Source organism: Globicephala melas, chromosome X (assembly GCF_963455315.2).
Source record: "Globicephala melas chromosome X, mGloMel1.2, whole genome shotgun sequence".
NCBI lineage: Eukaryota > Metazoa > Chordata > Mammalia > Artiodactyla > Delphinidae > Globicephala > Globicephala melas.
Genome location: NC_083335.1, coordinates 116407574 through 116426194, shown reverse-complemented (window position 1 = coordinate 116426194; position 18621 = coordinate 116407574). Strand labels below are relative to the sequence as shown.

The 18621-nt window shown below is 40.7% G+C and overlaps 1 protein-coding gene across 12 annotated transcripts in view; it reads right to left on the bottom strand.

Annotated features, from left to right (window-relative positions):
* ARHGAP6 (Rho GTPase activating protein 6) overlaps nucleotides 1-18621 on the bottom strand; it is a 485744-nt gene that overhangs the window by 49839 nt on the left and 417284 nt on the right. For all 12 annotated transcript variants that reach the window (XR_009560698.1, XR_009560700.1, XM_030845191.3 and 9 more), the window contains exon 3: nucleotides 6090-6161. Coding sequence is in view for 10 of the 12 variants with exons in the window: in XM_030845191.3 (XP_030701051.1) it covers nucleotides 6090-6161 (72 nt within the window). In the remaining 2 variants the exon portion in view is untranslated. The remainder of the gene's footprint in view (nucleotides 1-6089; nucleotides 6162-18621) is intronic.

Here is an 18621-nt window from a genome sequence, read left to right as displayed (position 1 = left end):
AGGGTTCAGAGTGTGGGGTGAGGTGGGGACTGGAGAATCAGATACGTAAATAATTGCAGTTGTGTCTATCATCTGTGTAAGAGAGAGATGCCAAAAATTACTGAAATTCAGGTAAGTGGCTACACTCTGAGGTTCCCAGTCAAAGAGCTTCCAACATGTGAAATGACAACTCAAGAGACAGAGGAGCAGCTTGGGAATAAGTTTGTTCTTTTTTTCTTTGTGTTCTTTGTTCCCACATGCTGCCTCCAATTGCTGGGTTAGGGCTGTCACACTCATGATCTATACTCAAGCCATTCTCCAGGCCACATGAAGAAGTGGATTCTCACCACTAGATATCCGGGGAAGAGCCCAGAATATAATTTATTAAATCCTCTAGTAAGGACAATTTGGGGGAAGGAGCATAATGCAGAAACCTACGGCTTTATTTGGAGATGTATACACAATTGCATTCTGCATCTCTAGAGTAAATCCACTTGTGTACACGCACATTGTAAGCACGCTGATCCTTAGGGCCAAGCATTTTATTCGTAATATTTTAAATTCATGCTAAAAGCATCAATAATTATATTAAATGCATTATTTCTTTGAGACTAAAAATTACATCTCCTAGCAGCAGAAAACTGGAGTCTAGCCTCTCCCTTGTTTTTATAACCCTTATGAATAAACCAGAATGAGCAAGGGAAAACAATTCTGAGGTTGAAAATGCTAACATTAAATCAGGTGGAAAGAGGCCCTAAAAGGTTTTCCTCTTTGACCCACGGCAACATTTTGAACATCCCGGGTCTAATGGTCAAGTCTGCATTAAAAGCAGAAATGGCACTTGAGGGCTTCCCTGGTGGCGCAGTGGTTGAGAGCCCGCCTGCCGATGCAGGGGACACGGGTTTGCGTCCCGGTCCGGGAAGATCCCACATGCCGTGGAGCGACTGGGCCCGTGAGCCATGGCCGCTGAGCCTGCGCGTCCGGAGCCTGTGCTCCGCGACGGGAGAGGCCACAGCAGTGAGAGGCCCGCGTACCGCAAAAGAAAAAAAGAAAAAGAAATGGCACTTGAAAAGCCTGAACCTTTTGTTCTATCAAAACATGCAATTCATTTTGAAGTGAAAAATCAAAACTTCAGCATTTCGGGATTTTTCAGAGGATGCTTATCATCCTCTATAAGTTTGTGAACTAGTCGGCATACGTGAATGCAAAAAACAATTCAGCCATTTGTTTTGAGGGATCAATGTGGACAGTGTAGCAAGATCCAATACTCACTACTGATAAAAGGTCATTTCCACTACTAGCAAAATCAGAAACCAAAGGGGACACCTCAGGGTTTATTGTGTAAATCAGTGCTATCTTGTCTATGGGAATAATCAAATAGTCTTCCTTCAAAAAGCTTGGGGCAAATCTAGGAACATGCGTATGGCAAGGCTGATAGCTACTTGGAATATATAAAAACTATTGGTGGGTAATGATAGCAGAAAGGACACTGATAAATGTATCAAGTGACCTGTGTCTGCTCAAGCAGGCATACTCATAGCACGGATTTAATGTGACATGAGGACTACTGATTCCTCTCCTAGACATTTTTTCCACATAAAGGAAACCAACCAGACTCGGCTAGAGATCTCTAATATCCTTGGAAAAAAGAAGCAAGATGGTTTCCTTTGGTATCTGTCATTTTTAATATCTAGAAGTCTGCCGCTCTACTTGTAAATTGGAATAACTGAATAGAAATTAAACAGATGGAATACATGAAGTCATTCTCCCCAAATGACTCTTCTATTTCTTTTCTTACTTCTGCTTTTCTCTAACAGGCTTTCTTTCCTGGCTGAGTTTATTTATTCTTTCAGTGGTAGTGTTTTGATCTCGTCTCTTTAGTTTCGCGTTGCTTTCTCCAGAGAACTCTCTCACAAGCTTCAGAAAGGAGACAGATCTCTCTATGCTCTAAACTTGTGTCACAGTGTCTAGGCCCTGGAAAATTCTAGGCAGGGTTCCTTGAATGTGATTGCTTCTCAAAATATGGGTATTGTGAAACTGAGGACTCGGCCCAACTCCTTTCTGTGTAAATAAAGTGTTGGGCACACATGCTTATCTGTGGGTTCAAAGCTCTTCTGTTGGGGAGGAGAAGGGAACCTACAGACTCTGTGTTGATAGCAGCTAATAAATTTGATAATGGGTTTTTCAAACCATAAAAATATTACCCAAGACTCAGTGTTCTGGGCCCAGGGACTGTGTGTATCGTGTTCTAATCTATAGTATGTGTTTACTAAGGAGACTGCATCCCCTGCTGTCCTCATTGGTAGAGGCTGTCTCTGCTCCCTCCCCATGACCCTCAGGGCCAGGAGGTGGTGTGCTGGTCGCTCAGCTGTGCTTCAGCTTCCAGATCCTCTCCCTCCTGCTGTGTGGCAGAAACCTGGGGCCACTGCAAGCTCCCCTGCCCCCATGCTCACTGCTATCTTCTATCATCACCGTCAGAACCCCCGTCTACCATCATCCCGGGAGACGTGGATGTCTACCCAAATGACCCATCTGGTTCTGTCCTCACATCTCCTTGACTTTCTCCTCTCCTCTCACTTTTTCCTGCAAGCTACCTTTTTCACCAACTCCCTCGGTCCCATCCTGGACCTATCCTCAGCAGAAGTGATTTGGCCCCTGGAATCAGGCTTCCTTCCTCCACCGTGGTCTCACCCTCCCACCCCAAGCTCATGTCTTACACTGCAGTGTGGCAATCCATTTAAAGACACCATTAAGCCACCCCATCCTTAATTCACTCTGATGGCGTCTCAGTGCTCTTAGCATGCAGAGCGGAAGTTGTGCTGCGGCCCACCCAGTCCTGTGCGAGGTGGCCCCTCCTATTCCTCCCTGGAATCACACTCCCCCTGTTTCTCTCATCTCCAGTAACAGCACTCAATACATTTTCTTTGAGAATTTCTAAAGAGTGATAATTGCTACTTGATGTTTCTACTGTTATTTAACATGGCACAAAACGAAGTTGTATCAACTATTCCTACGTAGTGCTACTTCACAACTCACATCTATTAACCCATTTAGACAGTGCGGAACAATAAAACATGGCATGATGTAATTTCGGCACAAAGAAAGGTGCTAGACCTGAACTATCAGCAGAGTTTATGTTGATAAACACTTCATCATCTGAAACTATCCTGTAGACAGGGGACCTAGCTCTCAGACTTAGGCCACAGTAAAACCTACTTCCCTTGTGCTCTGATTAGGAACCACAATAACTGGCACAAAGTAGCCATTTTAAAACCTTTCCCCAAGAGTGATTCCTTTTGACACAAGAAAGAAATATTCTGAAGTTCTGAAAGTTTAAAAAATACTTTTTGGATGCCAAGTAATTTAACTAAGAGAAATGAAGAACCTTGGAACTATTCTGTACGAAAATATGTTTTCTGAACCAGCATCAATCCTGAATTACTTTCTGTATGGAAATCAAAAGTCATATGGGCACTGCTTAAGTGGCAGGAGGGACACAGAAGTGTCACATGATCTGCTGTATATTATGTTAAGGCAATTAAATAAAACACAGGCCATGATTCATTCTGATTGAATCAATTAATATAGCAGCACATCAAACACTTAATGAACCGCTTTATTGGGAGAGCGATTCGATTCTAAAAAGCTGTTCCTATTTATTTTTAGATGACCCAACCCAAGAAGTCATCTAGAATTTCCTGTTTTCCTTCTTTTACTCTTGGATTCAAATGATTGTCATTTTTCACATGTGCAGCTGTTATGAACCCCAATGCTAATATTCCAACGGAAGAGAACAATGTGAAATGATCACAACCATGCGAGACCTGCACACTGCCTCATCACACCCCGGTTCCCAAGACATCCACGTAATGGATGCGTGGACACACACAGGACTTTATGTTCAGAAAAGATGCCATGTAATTAAGTTTCACTTAAGCCTAGGACGTCACCTTTTTAACGATCAAAGCTATATTTTAAAAATATCTCTTTTGCCATAAATCCTGGTATTTTTCTCCTTAGTTGGATGGGTGATGTGTTTTTTCTTTGGAACCACCAGGACCTGCCTTCCTTTTCCCAGCCAGCACCCCTGTGCAACCCTACAGAACACTGTCAAGTTTTCACTGAGCCTATACAATACATAAATACGATTTGGTCTAAAATGTGTAATAGTCCAGTGCATAGTGGTTGATTACTTCCCCTGGCCCTTCCTGCCCTACCCTCACTTCCTGCTGTTTTCTTACATAAGCGAGCACACATACACCTCCCTCTGTTGAGGGAATTCAAACATCTGCAAAAAATGTTCATTGTGCTTAGTTTAGCCGGAATGGGCACTTCTGAAGAATCACCTCGAGTCTACAACATGAGTGTTCAGATCCTAGTACCATTATCTTGATCCTAGAATAAACAACTTTAACGATAACACATTGCTACTATCAGTCTGAACGATCCCTTTAATAACTCTATAAACACTGAGAATTCTCACGAATCCTCTAATCTCACGAGATAAAGATGGTCCGTGGCAGGAACAGACTGAGTAAAAACTCTAGTTTAATAAAGCTACGCTGGCTACTAACGTTCCTTTAAAAAATAAGGGTAAGAACACATGAACCAATTAAATACAATACAATTTATCAGACAAGAATAGGTATCTGGACAAGAGTTAATGTCTTTTGCATTCATTATGCCAGCAGTAGACTCTCCTGTGGTAGAAGGTGCCCTGGGGAGTATACTGGTTAGTATGGACCAGAGTTCTCTTCTTAGAAGGTGCACATTAGTAGTTTATAACATTACTCATGCTCAGCTCCCCTACAGACCAACGGGATCAGATTTTCTGGGGTGGGGGTCTGGGCACTGGAATGTTTAAAGGTTTCAAAAATTATCCTGCTATGTAGTCAGGGGTAGGGATCACTGCCATTTTCATGTCCTTTTCTTCAGTTTGAGGTAAACATTTGAAATGTCTGGAGATATTTTGGTTGGGGGCGGTGCTACTGGCATCTAGTGGTAGAGACCAGGGATGCTATTAAATATCTCAGACAATGTACAGGACAGCCTCCACGAAAAATAATTATCCAGTCTAAAATGTCAATAGTCCCAAGGTTGAGAAATCATGCTCTAAGGGAAGTAAAACATTGGCTTTCCGTTCTTTAGAATTCTTTAATCTCTTTTTAGTCCAAGAACCAGATGTCATGACCCTTTAGGCACAGTTCAAGATATGGGTGTAGCGTCTCGGATCAACGGTGTGTCTCGGTCTTGTCTAATACTTATCACAAAGCATTTATTTTTATACCTTCAGTTTCATTGCCTTTCATTACTTTTCAAGCAGAAATTCGATCATTAGATAAAAGAACTCCAAGGTGAGATATATGGCTTTCCTGACTCTACACGCGTTCCCTATGTCATATAAAATGGAAATACCTCCACATGACCACACCATTCGGCAGTCACTTCATATGAAACCATAGAAACAAGCCACAGAAAGATGTACTGGGTTAATGAGGCCCAGGTGTCCATTATGCAGGCTCAATGAATATTAGTTAAAAATGACCACAAATATCTCTGAAAGAGTGGCTAAGCTATCAGTTTCCTAAATAGATACAGAAGGGGACAGTATGAAGAGAGTCAACAATTCCCAAAACTGTACACAGGGCAAAAAAAGAAGCGTGCTGTGATCTAACATTACAATGCTGAGAATGTCCCATCTTCAGTAGCCATGAGGGTGAGACTGTTTATTTCCAGTAGTCATGGTGGCGGAATCCAAACTCCTTCTCATTCAACTAGCCCTGCCTAACTATCTGGATTTGCCAGACAGCTGGTTAGCGTTAGAGATGCTATCCATGGCTGCTCAACCTGGTTTTCCTTATGCATTGCTGATTGGCTAGCATCATAATTGGAACCACAAGTTTGGCAGAAATCACTTTTTGCTCAAACCAGTTGAACTCATCAGTTCAGTACAGGGCCACTCCAACAGCCTTCAATGACATTCCATCGTACAAATCCAGTTTACATAATAGAGCTGAACCACATAACTCAATGCAATTCAAAAACCCCACCAAATTCAACCATTAGGCTCCACGGGAGATGCATTTGCTTTAGTTCATTCTGTCCTTTACCTCTGTCTTTGTTTTTCTCCTTCCCTAGTGAATCCAGTTTCTTTCTCAAAGATTTCTTTCGCTTTTGTCCATCTGTAAATATTAAAAGAATGAAAAGTTGTAAAAACAAGCATATAACTGACATTTTACATTATGAATAACTACATCTGAGCAAAAGCATGACTTCTCACTTTACTCAGAATTTGGCATTTTAAACAGAGTAATGGCCCTGAAAATACATGAAAATCCTTGACTTGGATTTGCACACACAACCAGAATCTTGGTGTATGCCCTTAAATTGTGTTTCAATCATGGGAAGTACAGGAAACTTACCTCCTTCAGAAGTCATTTAGTTTTGACACTCAGATATGTTTGCTTTTTCTCTTATATGAGTCTCTTCCTATTCTTCATGTTCACGCAAACCAATGTTATCTCGAGTAAAATCTCCATGAGAGGGGAGCCAACAATACATACGGCTTTGATATTCATGAGCCAGCAGAGTGTAACTGGATAAGGAAATGAATTCGGGGTCCACAGAACTCAAACCTAATTACTGCTGCACCATTTACTCATTATGTGACTTAGCACAAGTCTCAGGGTCCTCATCTGTAAAATGGGAATTTCGTGGAGCTGTTGTGAGAATTAAATAAAACAATGCATATAAAGTGTTTAATGGGGAGCCTGACACAGTCCATAAATTCAGATCTACTTTCTTTTGGGGGGTTTCATAATATTCCATAGTATGCCTCTACCATAATTTAATTAACCCCCCCCCCCCACTGATGGACATTTGGGTTGTTTCTAATTTTTTACTAGAATAAGTAAGGCATTTATCCTCTTAGCATCTTGCACTTGCAACAAATGTACTTAACTGGTTAACTCACCAAAGAATATAGATACCCCTCATATCAGTAACCAGCTGCAAATGAATTCCTAGGATATCATCGTAAAATATTGGCAGCCATCATTGCAAGGATGTGTTTTGGAATAACGCAGCTGTCAACTTAATGTGTGGGAAGCGCAACTCGGGAACCCACACCGCTACCAATCAGGAGAAATGCAGCCCATGCTGCAAGGAAACTTATGTGTAAACGGGGGATTAAGAATTGGCTTTTTTCATAAGATACACTTAAAAGTGTAGTAAAGAAAGAGATTCAGCCCGATAAAACTTAAAGGCAAGGCTCTGATTATCAGGAAAAGACAGACTAAGCATTCTTCAACAGAAATGAGGGTTCCTGGGACCCTCATGGGGCTGCAGACATTCCCAACGCCTCCTCTCTGAATTTTTGGAGGCAAAAGACATCACAACGTAATCAAAAGGCACACTCAATCCCTCCTTCCTTTCAAAAAGCAAAGCAATATTTTTAACGTGATTCTCCTCCCATGAAATGGAAATCGTTCATAAGAGTCTTCACTCTTGCAGTCGTGAGATTTGTATAGATGAAAATTATGTAAATCCGTTGTGATGTGGCAAAGAGCCGTCAGTCTCTTACATCATGTGTACGTTCTTATCTTCAGTGTCTAAACGATGATCTCACCATAGGGCCTTACGTGGCTTGTTACATACAGACAGACATTAAACATACTAACTGCACAAGATTCTAATCTGTTCTTCAGATAGGACTGACAGGTATTTTACTTTGTAATACTTTGTTCATCACTAGTTCATATAAACAAATATATCTGACTGTAACAAGATCATATTTCTTCAAAAAATTCTATCATTCCTTCATTTTAATATTTAGTTGACGCAGAAGAATAACTAAACCATATATTAAAGCTTAAGTGCGGTGGGGGAGACCATCAAGACGGTGGAGGAGTAAGATGTGGAGATCAGCTTCCTCCCCACAAATACATCAGAAATACATCTACATGTGGAACAACTCCTACAGAACACCGACTGAACGCTGGCAGAAGACCTCAGACTTCCCAAAAGGCAAGAAACTCCCCACGTACCTGGCCGTGTGGCTGACAGGGTCTTGGGGCTCCAGGCGGGTGTCAGGCCTGAGCCTCTGAGGTGGGAGAGCCGAGTTCAGGACCGGTCTCAGCCACCAGAGACCTCCCGGCTCCACATAATATCAAATGGCGAAAGCTCTCCCAGAGATCTCCATCTCAACACTAAGACCCAGCTCCACCCAACGGCCAGCAAGCTCCAGTGCTGGACACCCCATGCCAAACAACTAGCAAGACAGGAACACAACCCCACCCATTAGCAGAGAGGCTGCCTAAAATCATAATAAGGCCACAGACACCCCAAAACACACCACTGGACACAGTCCTGCCCACCAGAAACCATAAAACAGGCACTACTCCCCTCCACCAGGAAGCCTACACAACCCACTGAACCAGCCTTAGCCACTGTGGGGCAGACACCAAAAACAACGGGAACTATGAACCTGCAGCCTGTGAAAAGGAGATCCCAAACACAATAAGTTAAGCAAAATGAGAAGACAGAGAAACACACAGCAGATGAAGGAGCAAGGTAAAAACCCATCAGACCAAACAAATGAAGAGGAAATAGGCAATCTACCTGAAAAAGAATTCAGAGTAATGATTGTAAAGATGATCCAAAATCTTGGAAATAGAATGGAGAAAATACAAGAAACATTTAACAAGGACCTAGAAGAACTAAAGAGCAAACAAACAATGATGAACAACACAATAAATGAAATTTAAAATTCTCTAGAAGGAATCAGTAGCAGAATAACTGAGGCAGAAGAACGTATAAGAGACCTGGAAGATAAAACAGTGGAAATAACTACCACAGAGCAGAATAAAGGAAAAAGAATGAAAAGAATTGAGGACAGTCTCAGAGACCTCTGGGACGACATTAAACATACCAACATTCAAATTATAGGGGCCCCAGAAGAAGAAGAGAAAAAGAAAGGGACTGAGAAAATATTTGAAGAGATTATAGGTGAAAACTTCCCTAATATGGGAAAGGAAATAATCAAGTCCAGGAAGCACAGAGAGTCACACACAGGATAAATCCAAGGAGAAACATGCCAAGACACATATTAATCAAACTATCAGAAACTAAATACAAAGAAAAAAAATTACAAGCAGCAAGAGTAAAACAACAAATAACAGACAAGAGAATCCCCATAATGTTAACAGCTGATCTTTCAGCAGAAACTCTGCAAGCCAGAACGGAATGGCAGGACATATTTAAAGTGATGAAGGGGAAAAACCTACAACCAAGACTACTCTACCCAGCAAGGATCGCATTCAGATTTGGTGGAGAAATTAAAATCTTTACAGACAAGCAAAAGCTAAGAGAATTCAGCACCACCAAACCAGCTTTACAACAAATGCTAAAGAAACTTCTCTAGGCAGGAAACACAAGAGAAGGAAAAGACCTGCAATAACAAACCCCAAACAATTAAGAAAATGGTAATAGGAACATACATATTGATAACTACGTTAAATGCAAATGGATTAAATGCTCCAACCAAAAGACACAGACTGGCTGAATGGATACAAAAACAAGACCCGTATGTATGCTGTCTATACAAGACCCACTTCAGACCTAGGAACACATACAGACTGAAAGTGAGGGGATGGAAAAAGATATTCCATGCAAATGGAAATCAAAAGAAAGCTGGAGTAGCAATTCTCATAACAGACAAAATAGACTTTAAAATAAAGACTATTACAAGAGACAAAGAAGGACACCACATAATGATCAAGGGATCGATCCAAGAAGAAGATATAACAATTGTAAATATTTATGCACCCAACATAGGAGCACCTCAAAACATAAGGCAAATGCTAACAGCCATAAAAGGGGAAATGGACAGTAACACAATCATAGTAGGGGACTTTAACACCCCACTCTCACCAATGGACAGGTCATCCAAAATGAAAATAAGGAAACACAAGCTTTAAATGATACATTAAACAAGATGAACTTAATTGATATTTATGGGACATTCCATCCCCAAACAACAGAATACACTTTCTTCTCAAGTGCTCATGGAACATTCTCCAGGATAGATCATATCTTGGGTCACAAATCTAGCCTTGGTAAATTCAAGAAAATTGAAATAGTATCAAGTATCTTTTCCGACCACAAAGCTATGAGACTAGATATCAATTACAGGAAAAAATCTGTAAAAAATACAAACACATGGAAGCTAAACAATACACTACTAAATAACCACGAGATCACTGAAGAAATCAAAGAGGAAATCAAAAAATACCTAGAAACAAATGACAATGAAAACACGATGACCCAAAACCTATGGGTTGAAGCAAAAGTAGTTCTAAGAGGGAAGTTTATAGCAATACAATCTTACCTCAAGAAACAAGAAACATCTCAAAGAAACAACCTAACCTTACACCTAAAGCAATTGGAGAAAGAAGAACAAAAAACTCCCAAAGTTAGTGGAAGGAAAGAAATCATAAAGAGTAGATCAGAAATAAATGAAAAAGAAATGAAGGAAATGATAGCAAAGATCAATAAAACTAAAAGCTAATTCTTTGAGAAGATAAACAAAATTGATAAACCATTAGCCAGACTCATCAAGAAAAAAAGGGAGAAGACTCAAATCAATAGAATTAGAAATGAAAAAGGAGAAGTAAGAACTGACACTGCAGAAATACAAAGGATCATGAGGGATTACTACAAGCAACTCTATGACAATAAAATGGACAACCTGGAAGAAATGGACAAATTCTTAGAAAAGCACAACCTTCCGAGACTGAACCAGAAAGAAAGAGAAAATATAAACAGACCAATCACAAGCACAGAAATTGAGACTGTGATTAAAAATCTTCCAACAAACAAAAGCCCAGGACCAGATGGCTTCACAGGCGAAGTCTATCAAACATTTAGAGAAGAGCTAACACCTATCCTTCTCAAACTCTTCCAAAATATAGCAGAGGGAGCAACACTCCCAAACTCATTCTACAAGGCCACCATCACCCTGATACCAAAACCAGCCAAAGATGCCACAAAGAAAGAAAACCACAGGCCAATATCACTGATGAACACAGATGCAAAAATCCTCAACAAAATACTAGCAAACAGAATCCAAAAGCACATTAAAAGGATCATACAGCATGATCAAGTGGGGTTTATTCCAGGAATGCAAGGATTCTTCAATATATGCAAATCAATCAACGTGATACAGCATGTTAACAAATTGAAGAAGAAAAACCATATGATCATGTCAATAGATGCAGAAAAAGCTTTGGACAAAATTCAACACCCATTTATGATAGAAACCCTCCAGGAAGTAGGCACAGAGGGAACTTACCTCAGCATAATAAAGGCCATATATGACGAACCCAACATCGCTCTCAATGGTGAAAAACTGAAACCATTTCCTCTAAGATCAGGAACAAGACAGGCTGCCCACTCTCACCACTGTTATTCAACATAGTTTTGGAAGTTTTAGCCACAGCAATCAGAGAAGAAAAAGAAATAAAAGGAATCCACATTGGAAAAGAAGAAGTAAAACTGTCACTGTTTGCAGATGATATGATACTATACATAGAGAATCCTAAAGATGCTACCAGAAAACTACTAGAGCTAATCGATGAATTTGGTAAAGTAGCAGGATACAAAATTAATGCACAGAAATCTCTTTCATTCCTATACACTATGACGAAAAATCTGAAAGAGAAATTAAGGAAACACTCCCATTTACCACTGCAACAAAAAGAATAAAATACCTAGGAAGAAAACTACTTAAGGAGACAAAAGACCTGTATGCAGAAAACTGTAATACACTGATGAAATAAATTAAAGTTAATACAAACAGATGGAGAGATATACTGTGTTCTTGGATTGAAAGAATCAACATTGTGAAAATGACTATACTACCCAAAGCAATCTACAGATTCAATGAAATCCCTATTAAACCACCAATGGCATTCTTCACAGAACTAGAACAAAAAATTTCACAATTTGTACGGAAACACAAAAGAGCCCGAATAGCCAAAGCAATCTTGAGAAAGAAAAACAGCTGGATGACTCAGCCTCCTTGACTTCAGACTATACTACAAAGCTACAGTAATCAAGGCAGTATGGTACTGGCACAAAAACAGAAATAGAGATCAATGGAACAGGAAAGAAAGCCCAGAGAGAAACCCACACACATATAGTCACCTTATCTTTGACAAAGGAGGCAAGAATATACAATGGAGGAAAGACAACCTCTTCAATAAGTGTTGCTGGGAAAACTGGACAGCTACATGTAAAAGAATGAAATTAGAACACTCCCTAACACCATACACAAAAGTAAACTCAAAATGGATTAAAGACCTAAATGTTAACTATAAAACTCTTAGAGAAAAACATAAGCAGAACACTATGACATAAATCACAGCAAGATCCTTTTTGACCCACCTCCTAGAGTAATGGAAATAAAAACAAAAATAGACAAATGGGACATAAAGAAACTTAAAAGCTTTTGCACAGCAAAAGAAACAATAAACAAGACGAAAAGACAACTCTCAGAATGGGAGAAAATATTTGCAAATGGAGCACCTGACAAAGGATTAATCTCCAAAATTTACAAGCAGCTCATGCAGCTCAATATCAAAAAAAACAAACAACCCAATCCCAAAATGGGCAGAAGACCTAAATAGACATTTCTCCAAAGAAGATATACAGATTGCCCACAAACACATGAAAGGATGCTAACATCACTCATCATTAGAGAAATGCAAATCAAAACTACAATGAGGCATCACTTCACACCAGTCAGAATGGCCACCATCAAAAAATCTACAAAAAATAAATGCTGGAGAGGGTGTGGAGAAAAGGGAACCCTCTTGTACTGTTGGTGGGAGTGTAAATTGATACAGCCACTATGGAGGTTCCTTAGAAAACTAAAAATAGAATTACCATATGACTCAGCATTCCCACTACTGGGCATATACCCTGAGAAAACCATAATTCAAAAAGACACATGCACCCCAGTGTTCACTGCAGCACTATTTACAATAGCCAGGACATGGAAGCAACCTAAGTGTTCATCGACAGATGAAGGGATAAAGAAGATGTGGCACATATATACAATGGAATATTTCTCAGCCATAAAGAGAAATGAAATTGAGCTATTTGTAGTGAGGTGGATGGACCTAGAGTCTGTCATACAGAGTGAAGTAAGTCAGAAAGAGAAAAACAAATACCATATGCTAACACATATAAATGGAATCTTAAAAAAAAATGTCATGAAGAATTTAGGGGCAAGACGGGAATAAAGACACAGACCTACTAGAGAATGGACTTGAGGACACAGGGAGGGGGAAGGGTAAGCTGTGACAAAGTGAGACAGTGGCATGGACATATATACACTACCAAACGTAAAATAGATAGCTAGTGGGAAGCAGCCGCATAGCACAGGGAGATCAGCTCGGTGCTTCGTGACCACCTAGAATGGTGGGATAGGGAGGGTGGGAGGGAGACGCAAGAGGGAGGAGATGTGGGGATATATGTATATGTAGAGCTGATTCACTTTGTTGTACAGCAGAAACTAACACACCATTGTAAAGCCATTATACTCCAATAAAGATGTTAAAAAATTTTTTTTAATTAAAAAATAGAAACTGGAAAGAAAAAGAAAGCTTAAGGGATTTATTTGTCATAACCAGTGGACAGATCCTAAATTTCAAACAAATTGTCAAAGAACCAGAATACACGTAGGATAGGAGACATTTTCTTTTTTTCTTTTTTTTTTTGCGGTACGCGGGCCTCTCACTGCTGTGGCCTCTCCCGTTGCGGAGCACAGGCTCCGGACGCGCAGGCTCAGCGGCCATGGCTCACGGGCCCAGCCGCACCGCGGCATGTGGGAGCTTCCCGGACCGGGGCACGAACCTGTGTCCCTTGCATCGGTAGGTGGACTCTCAACCACTGCGCCCCCAGGGAAGCCAGGAGACATTTTCTTTTAAGATACAGTAGAACAATTTTTTAAACTTTTTTTTTTAACTAGCGGATGTATGATATATGTAGATCTGTATAAATATAAATGTACGGTGTAAGTATTAATGAAGAAGTCAACTCGCACATAACCAACGGCCAAGTTCGGATGTAGACTACAGCTAGCACCTGAGGAGTCCTCTGTACGCCTCCCTCCCTGTCACCCCTGGTAATCTCTGGACTGACTTTTGCAGTATCAATTATCTGCTTTCCTTTATAGTTTTACCATCTATATATGCATTTATAAAGAATATAATTGTTTTTATCAAATTCATAGAGATGGAATCATACTGTAGGTATTCTTTCTTGCCTCATTTATTTCATTCATCAACACTTCCTAAAATACACCCTGTTGAGGCAGGTGGCTGTAGGTGATTGCTATTCAGTGTTTTCTTGAATGAATATACCACAGTTAATTTTCCCACTGAACTGCTGATGGAAATTTGAGTTGTTTCTAGCTTGGGACTATTAGGAACAATGTTTTTGTTCATGTCTTCTTATGTACAAAAATCTCTCCGAGACAGCAGTTCTTAAAGTGTGGTTCTAGCACTAGTAGCATCAGTATTACTTGGGAACTCGTTAGAGATGGGGATTCTATGGTCCCACCCCAGACCTACTGAATCAGGAACTCTGGGGTTGGGGCCCATTGAGCCCTCCAGGGGATTCTGGTTCACACTAAAGTCTGAGAACCACTGTCCTAGGATATATATGTAGAAGGTGCACATCCAGGTCAGTGTGTATGTAATCCTAGGCTTTTAGGAGGTAACAATGAACTGCTTTCCAAGTAGTTTTCCTAATTTATACTCCCACCAGTAAGAGAGTTTCCATAGTTCCACAAGGATACTATGTATTTCAAACTCCAAAACTCTAAACAATATCTTGAAGCCTCCTTATAGGAAAAATATGATCTTTGTGAATATTGGTCTATCATAAAAAATGCTTAGCTATTTACAACAAATATTATACTTTCACTTAATTAGATAGAGGTGAAAGTTATTAATAGGCAACTAGACAAAATGATGGATGATGTGCAATAATGTGTAAGGAGGCACTGCTTTAGCCATTTTCTCATTTAAAATCCTCAGGAAAATAAAAAAAAGAAAATAAATCAAGTAAAATCCTCAGGAAAAATGACCAGAGCTGTGCAATAAAACTAGTCACTCCTCTTCTCCCCTGTGATCGATCAGTGGTTTGTTGATTGAGTCTCCAGTTTTTGAAGAATGTCTTTTGTTTCCATAGAGCATAGAGAACCTGCTCAAGGGACTGCCGTATTATGTGCTTGCAACCATACAGAATATTTTGTGTTCAACCAGTTGCTCGGATGCCAGTAAGTGGGTTAAGGGCCATTCCAGCTTTTAAAGAAATTCAAGCTTCCTAACTGTCCACACTGCACAGCAATGTTTTTTTTTTTTTTGCAATGTTTTTATAATGCAAATAGTGATGAGTGTATGCTTACTAACTGCTCTCAGAGTGGGCACTGTCTTGCGGACTACAGAGACCTGTAGAGAAAACTGGGGTCGCACGTCCTGATCAAAGCCATCTTGGAACAAGCCCTTGAGGACTGCACTCCACGTGCCTGCGGGAGACAACATCCTAGATGGGAAAGCCCACAGACATACACGACACAATAGCAGATGGCAAGACAGCAAGCCTTCCGCATGCGAGTGACCACAAAGCAAAGGAATCATCGTTATGGAGTGCGGTTAATCTGGCCATCTTGGGGGAGGCCAGTACCAAACAGGGTCTCCAGGAGGGCTGACAACAAGAAAACATTAGCTTGCTCCCCTAGGACAAGGCTTTTCACGGCCTCACTCGCTGTCAGCTAGTGTTCCAGTTTAAGGCTTGTAGGTTTCTCTACCTAGACGACAAGCTCTCTGAGGGTAGCACCATGTCTCCTAGGCTTTTGTCTCCCTCCAAGTAAACAGCACAGGGCAAGGCACGCCATGAGGAATTGTCAGCACTGTCCATGGCCAGAAGTCAAATGGAAGTTTTGGGTTGGTTCCAAAGAGAACCCAGGACCACTGAAGTACACAAGTCCTAATTTTAATCAGATCGGATCAGATTCAGAGAATACAGGTTATTAAACAGTATTCCACATTAAGTTGATTCTAGAGATAACGGTGATAAAAAATATTGTCCAAAGAAAGACTTGTTTTTGGTGATAGATGGAAGAGTCAGGGTTACTTTGGGGGCACGGCTCTTGCCTGCAAGGGGGCAAGAAGAAGCTTCCTGGAATACTGGGAATGCTCACTGTCTTGATCTGGTTGTCGGGTACATGGTCCGTGCATATTAAAAACCCACTGAGTCGTACGTGTGGACATTCATATTTAGGTACATTACTATATATATGTTATTCCTCAATAAAAATAACAAAAGACTTTGTCATTTTTACAGAATGGCACCAACATAAAAAGTGCTTTAACTGAATGGGGCTGAAAACTCAGCAAGAAAGTCCTGCAAAAGAAAGTTCTCCCATGTCTAACTTTTTAAAATATCTGAACGCCCATGATCTCATCCAGCTACCACAACTTCCCTGCGACACTGGCACACAGGAACAATGAAGCGCTAGTGGGTTTTGAGTATGTATCAATACTAGAAGCTTAGCATCTATGACCTTATTACATCCTCACAGCAACTCTAGAAAGCCCACACTATTATATTTTGCTCTTTTATAGATGAGGTTAGGAGAGATTAAGTAACTTGTCCAAGGGCAGAAGTTGGTAAGTGGTAAATTTAGAACTTGCACCCAGGTCTAGCCAACATCCAACTGGTGCTCTTAACCTCTACCTGTGCTGTAGGGAAGAACGTGTGGTGTCTACTTGAGGGAAGTGACATTAAAGACCAGATATAGGGACCCACATGCCCAAGGTAATACAGACTTAGAGAGGAAAGAGAAACGAACAATACTGAGCTCTAAATGTTCACCAGGATTCGCATGAGTCATTTTTGCATATATGATATTATCTAATACACATCAACATACAATCCACTGAGGTAGCCTTTTGATTTATTCATTTTAAAGTTGAGAAAATTAAAATCAGAGAACTAAAGCAAATTGTCCCCAAATCACAGGACTGGTAGGCGGTAGAGCTGGAGTTCAAACCCAAATTGCAGCTCTTTCCAAAAAGCTTGGTTCTGTCTTGAGAGGGGTAGCTAGAAGGAAAACCCAGATACCTGTGACGAGAAGCTGAAAATCCTTTGTTTAAGGTCACTTTGCCTCTGCATCACGAGAGATGGTTCTGGAGGTGCTTGTAAGACAGTGGATGTTCATTCGTAAGGGTCATTTAGACTCCTCCCTCCCAGAAGCCTGGGCGATGGACAAGAACACACTAAGCCTCGTTCCTTAGCGAAGCAGTCACAGAGAATGGGTGTAGACGGCTGAAATTCACAGGTGCACTTGGATATGGGACAGGGCATCAACATTTAAGCCCCTTTAAATCCCTTCGCTTGCAGAGTTCTGCAAAGATCACATTACTGGAAAGGAGAAGAGATTGCCTCTGCGCTGAGACACGGAATGAAGTCGAACAGGACTTACTAATAAGTGCAGCTCTGCGGTCAAAACCCTCTGCTGATGCTGCCACAGAGCTAGTCCAGTGGGTATGCCATGACCACATCCAGCTCCCCACTATTCACGTGGTGTTTAGCCCACACAGTGATTGATTGATTGATTGATTTAACTGAAGTAGAGGTGATTTACAATGTTGTGTTAGTTTCAAGCGTTCAGCACAGTGATTCAGTTATACGTATATATGTGTGTGTGTGTATAAATATATTCTTTTTCAGATTCTTTTCTCTTATAGGTTACTACAAAATATTGAGTAGAGTTCCTTGTGCTATTCAGTAGGGCCTCGTTGATTATTTTATATATAGTAATGTGTGTATGTTAATCCCGAACTCCTAATTTATCCCCCCCACCCCCATTTCCCCTTTGGTAGCCAAAAGTTTGTTTTCTATGTCTGTGGATCTATTTCTGTTTTGTAAATAAGGTCATTTGTATCAACTTTTAGATTCCACATAGAAGTGATGTCATATGATACTTGTCTTTCTCTGTCTGGCTTATTTCACTTAGTACGATCATCTCTAAGCCATGCAGTGATTTATAAAAACTTGAGCTCTAATGCGAAATCTTGGGAAGTTCACATACATATCTGGATTTCTAACCTCTTGAGAAAGGTGGGAGACCTGATAGCACTGGCTCCCACATTCCTCACACTCACCCCAGGCCCGCATAGACACCTAACCCTGGGCCACTGCACACCTGGCAAGCCTTCGAGTCTGCAACTCCATCCTAGCCTAAAAGGAAGGTTCTAGCTTGTTTCAAGTCTTCAAAAAAAATTCCTGCTGAGAAAAGTTTGAAGGAATGCTTTTTGGCACCACCTGTCCTGCTTTTCCCAACCACAGCTGCCTTGCTATTTACTTGGACCAGAAAAACAGACTCTCAGAGAACGCAAACCAAAGGAATTCATAGGCAGTGAGAGGAGCTCAGTAACAAAGTGAGGAAAAAAAGATATAAAAGAAACACTTGGTGGCAGAATGGGAAGTGGCCCTTTAGAAACTGCATATAACTTATGCCGCAGTTTCTCAGTCTTGGCACGAGTGACTCTTCGCTGTGAAGGGCTGTCC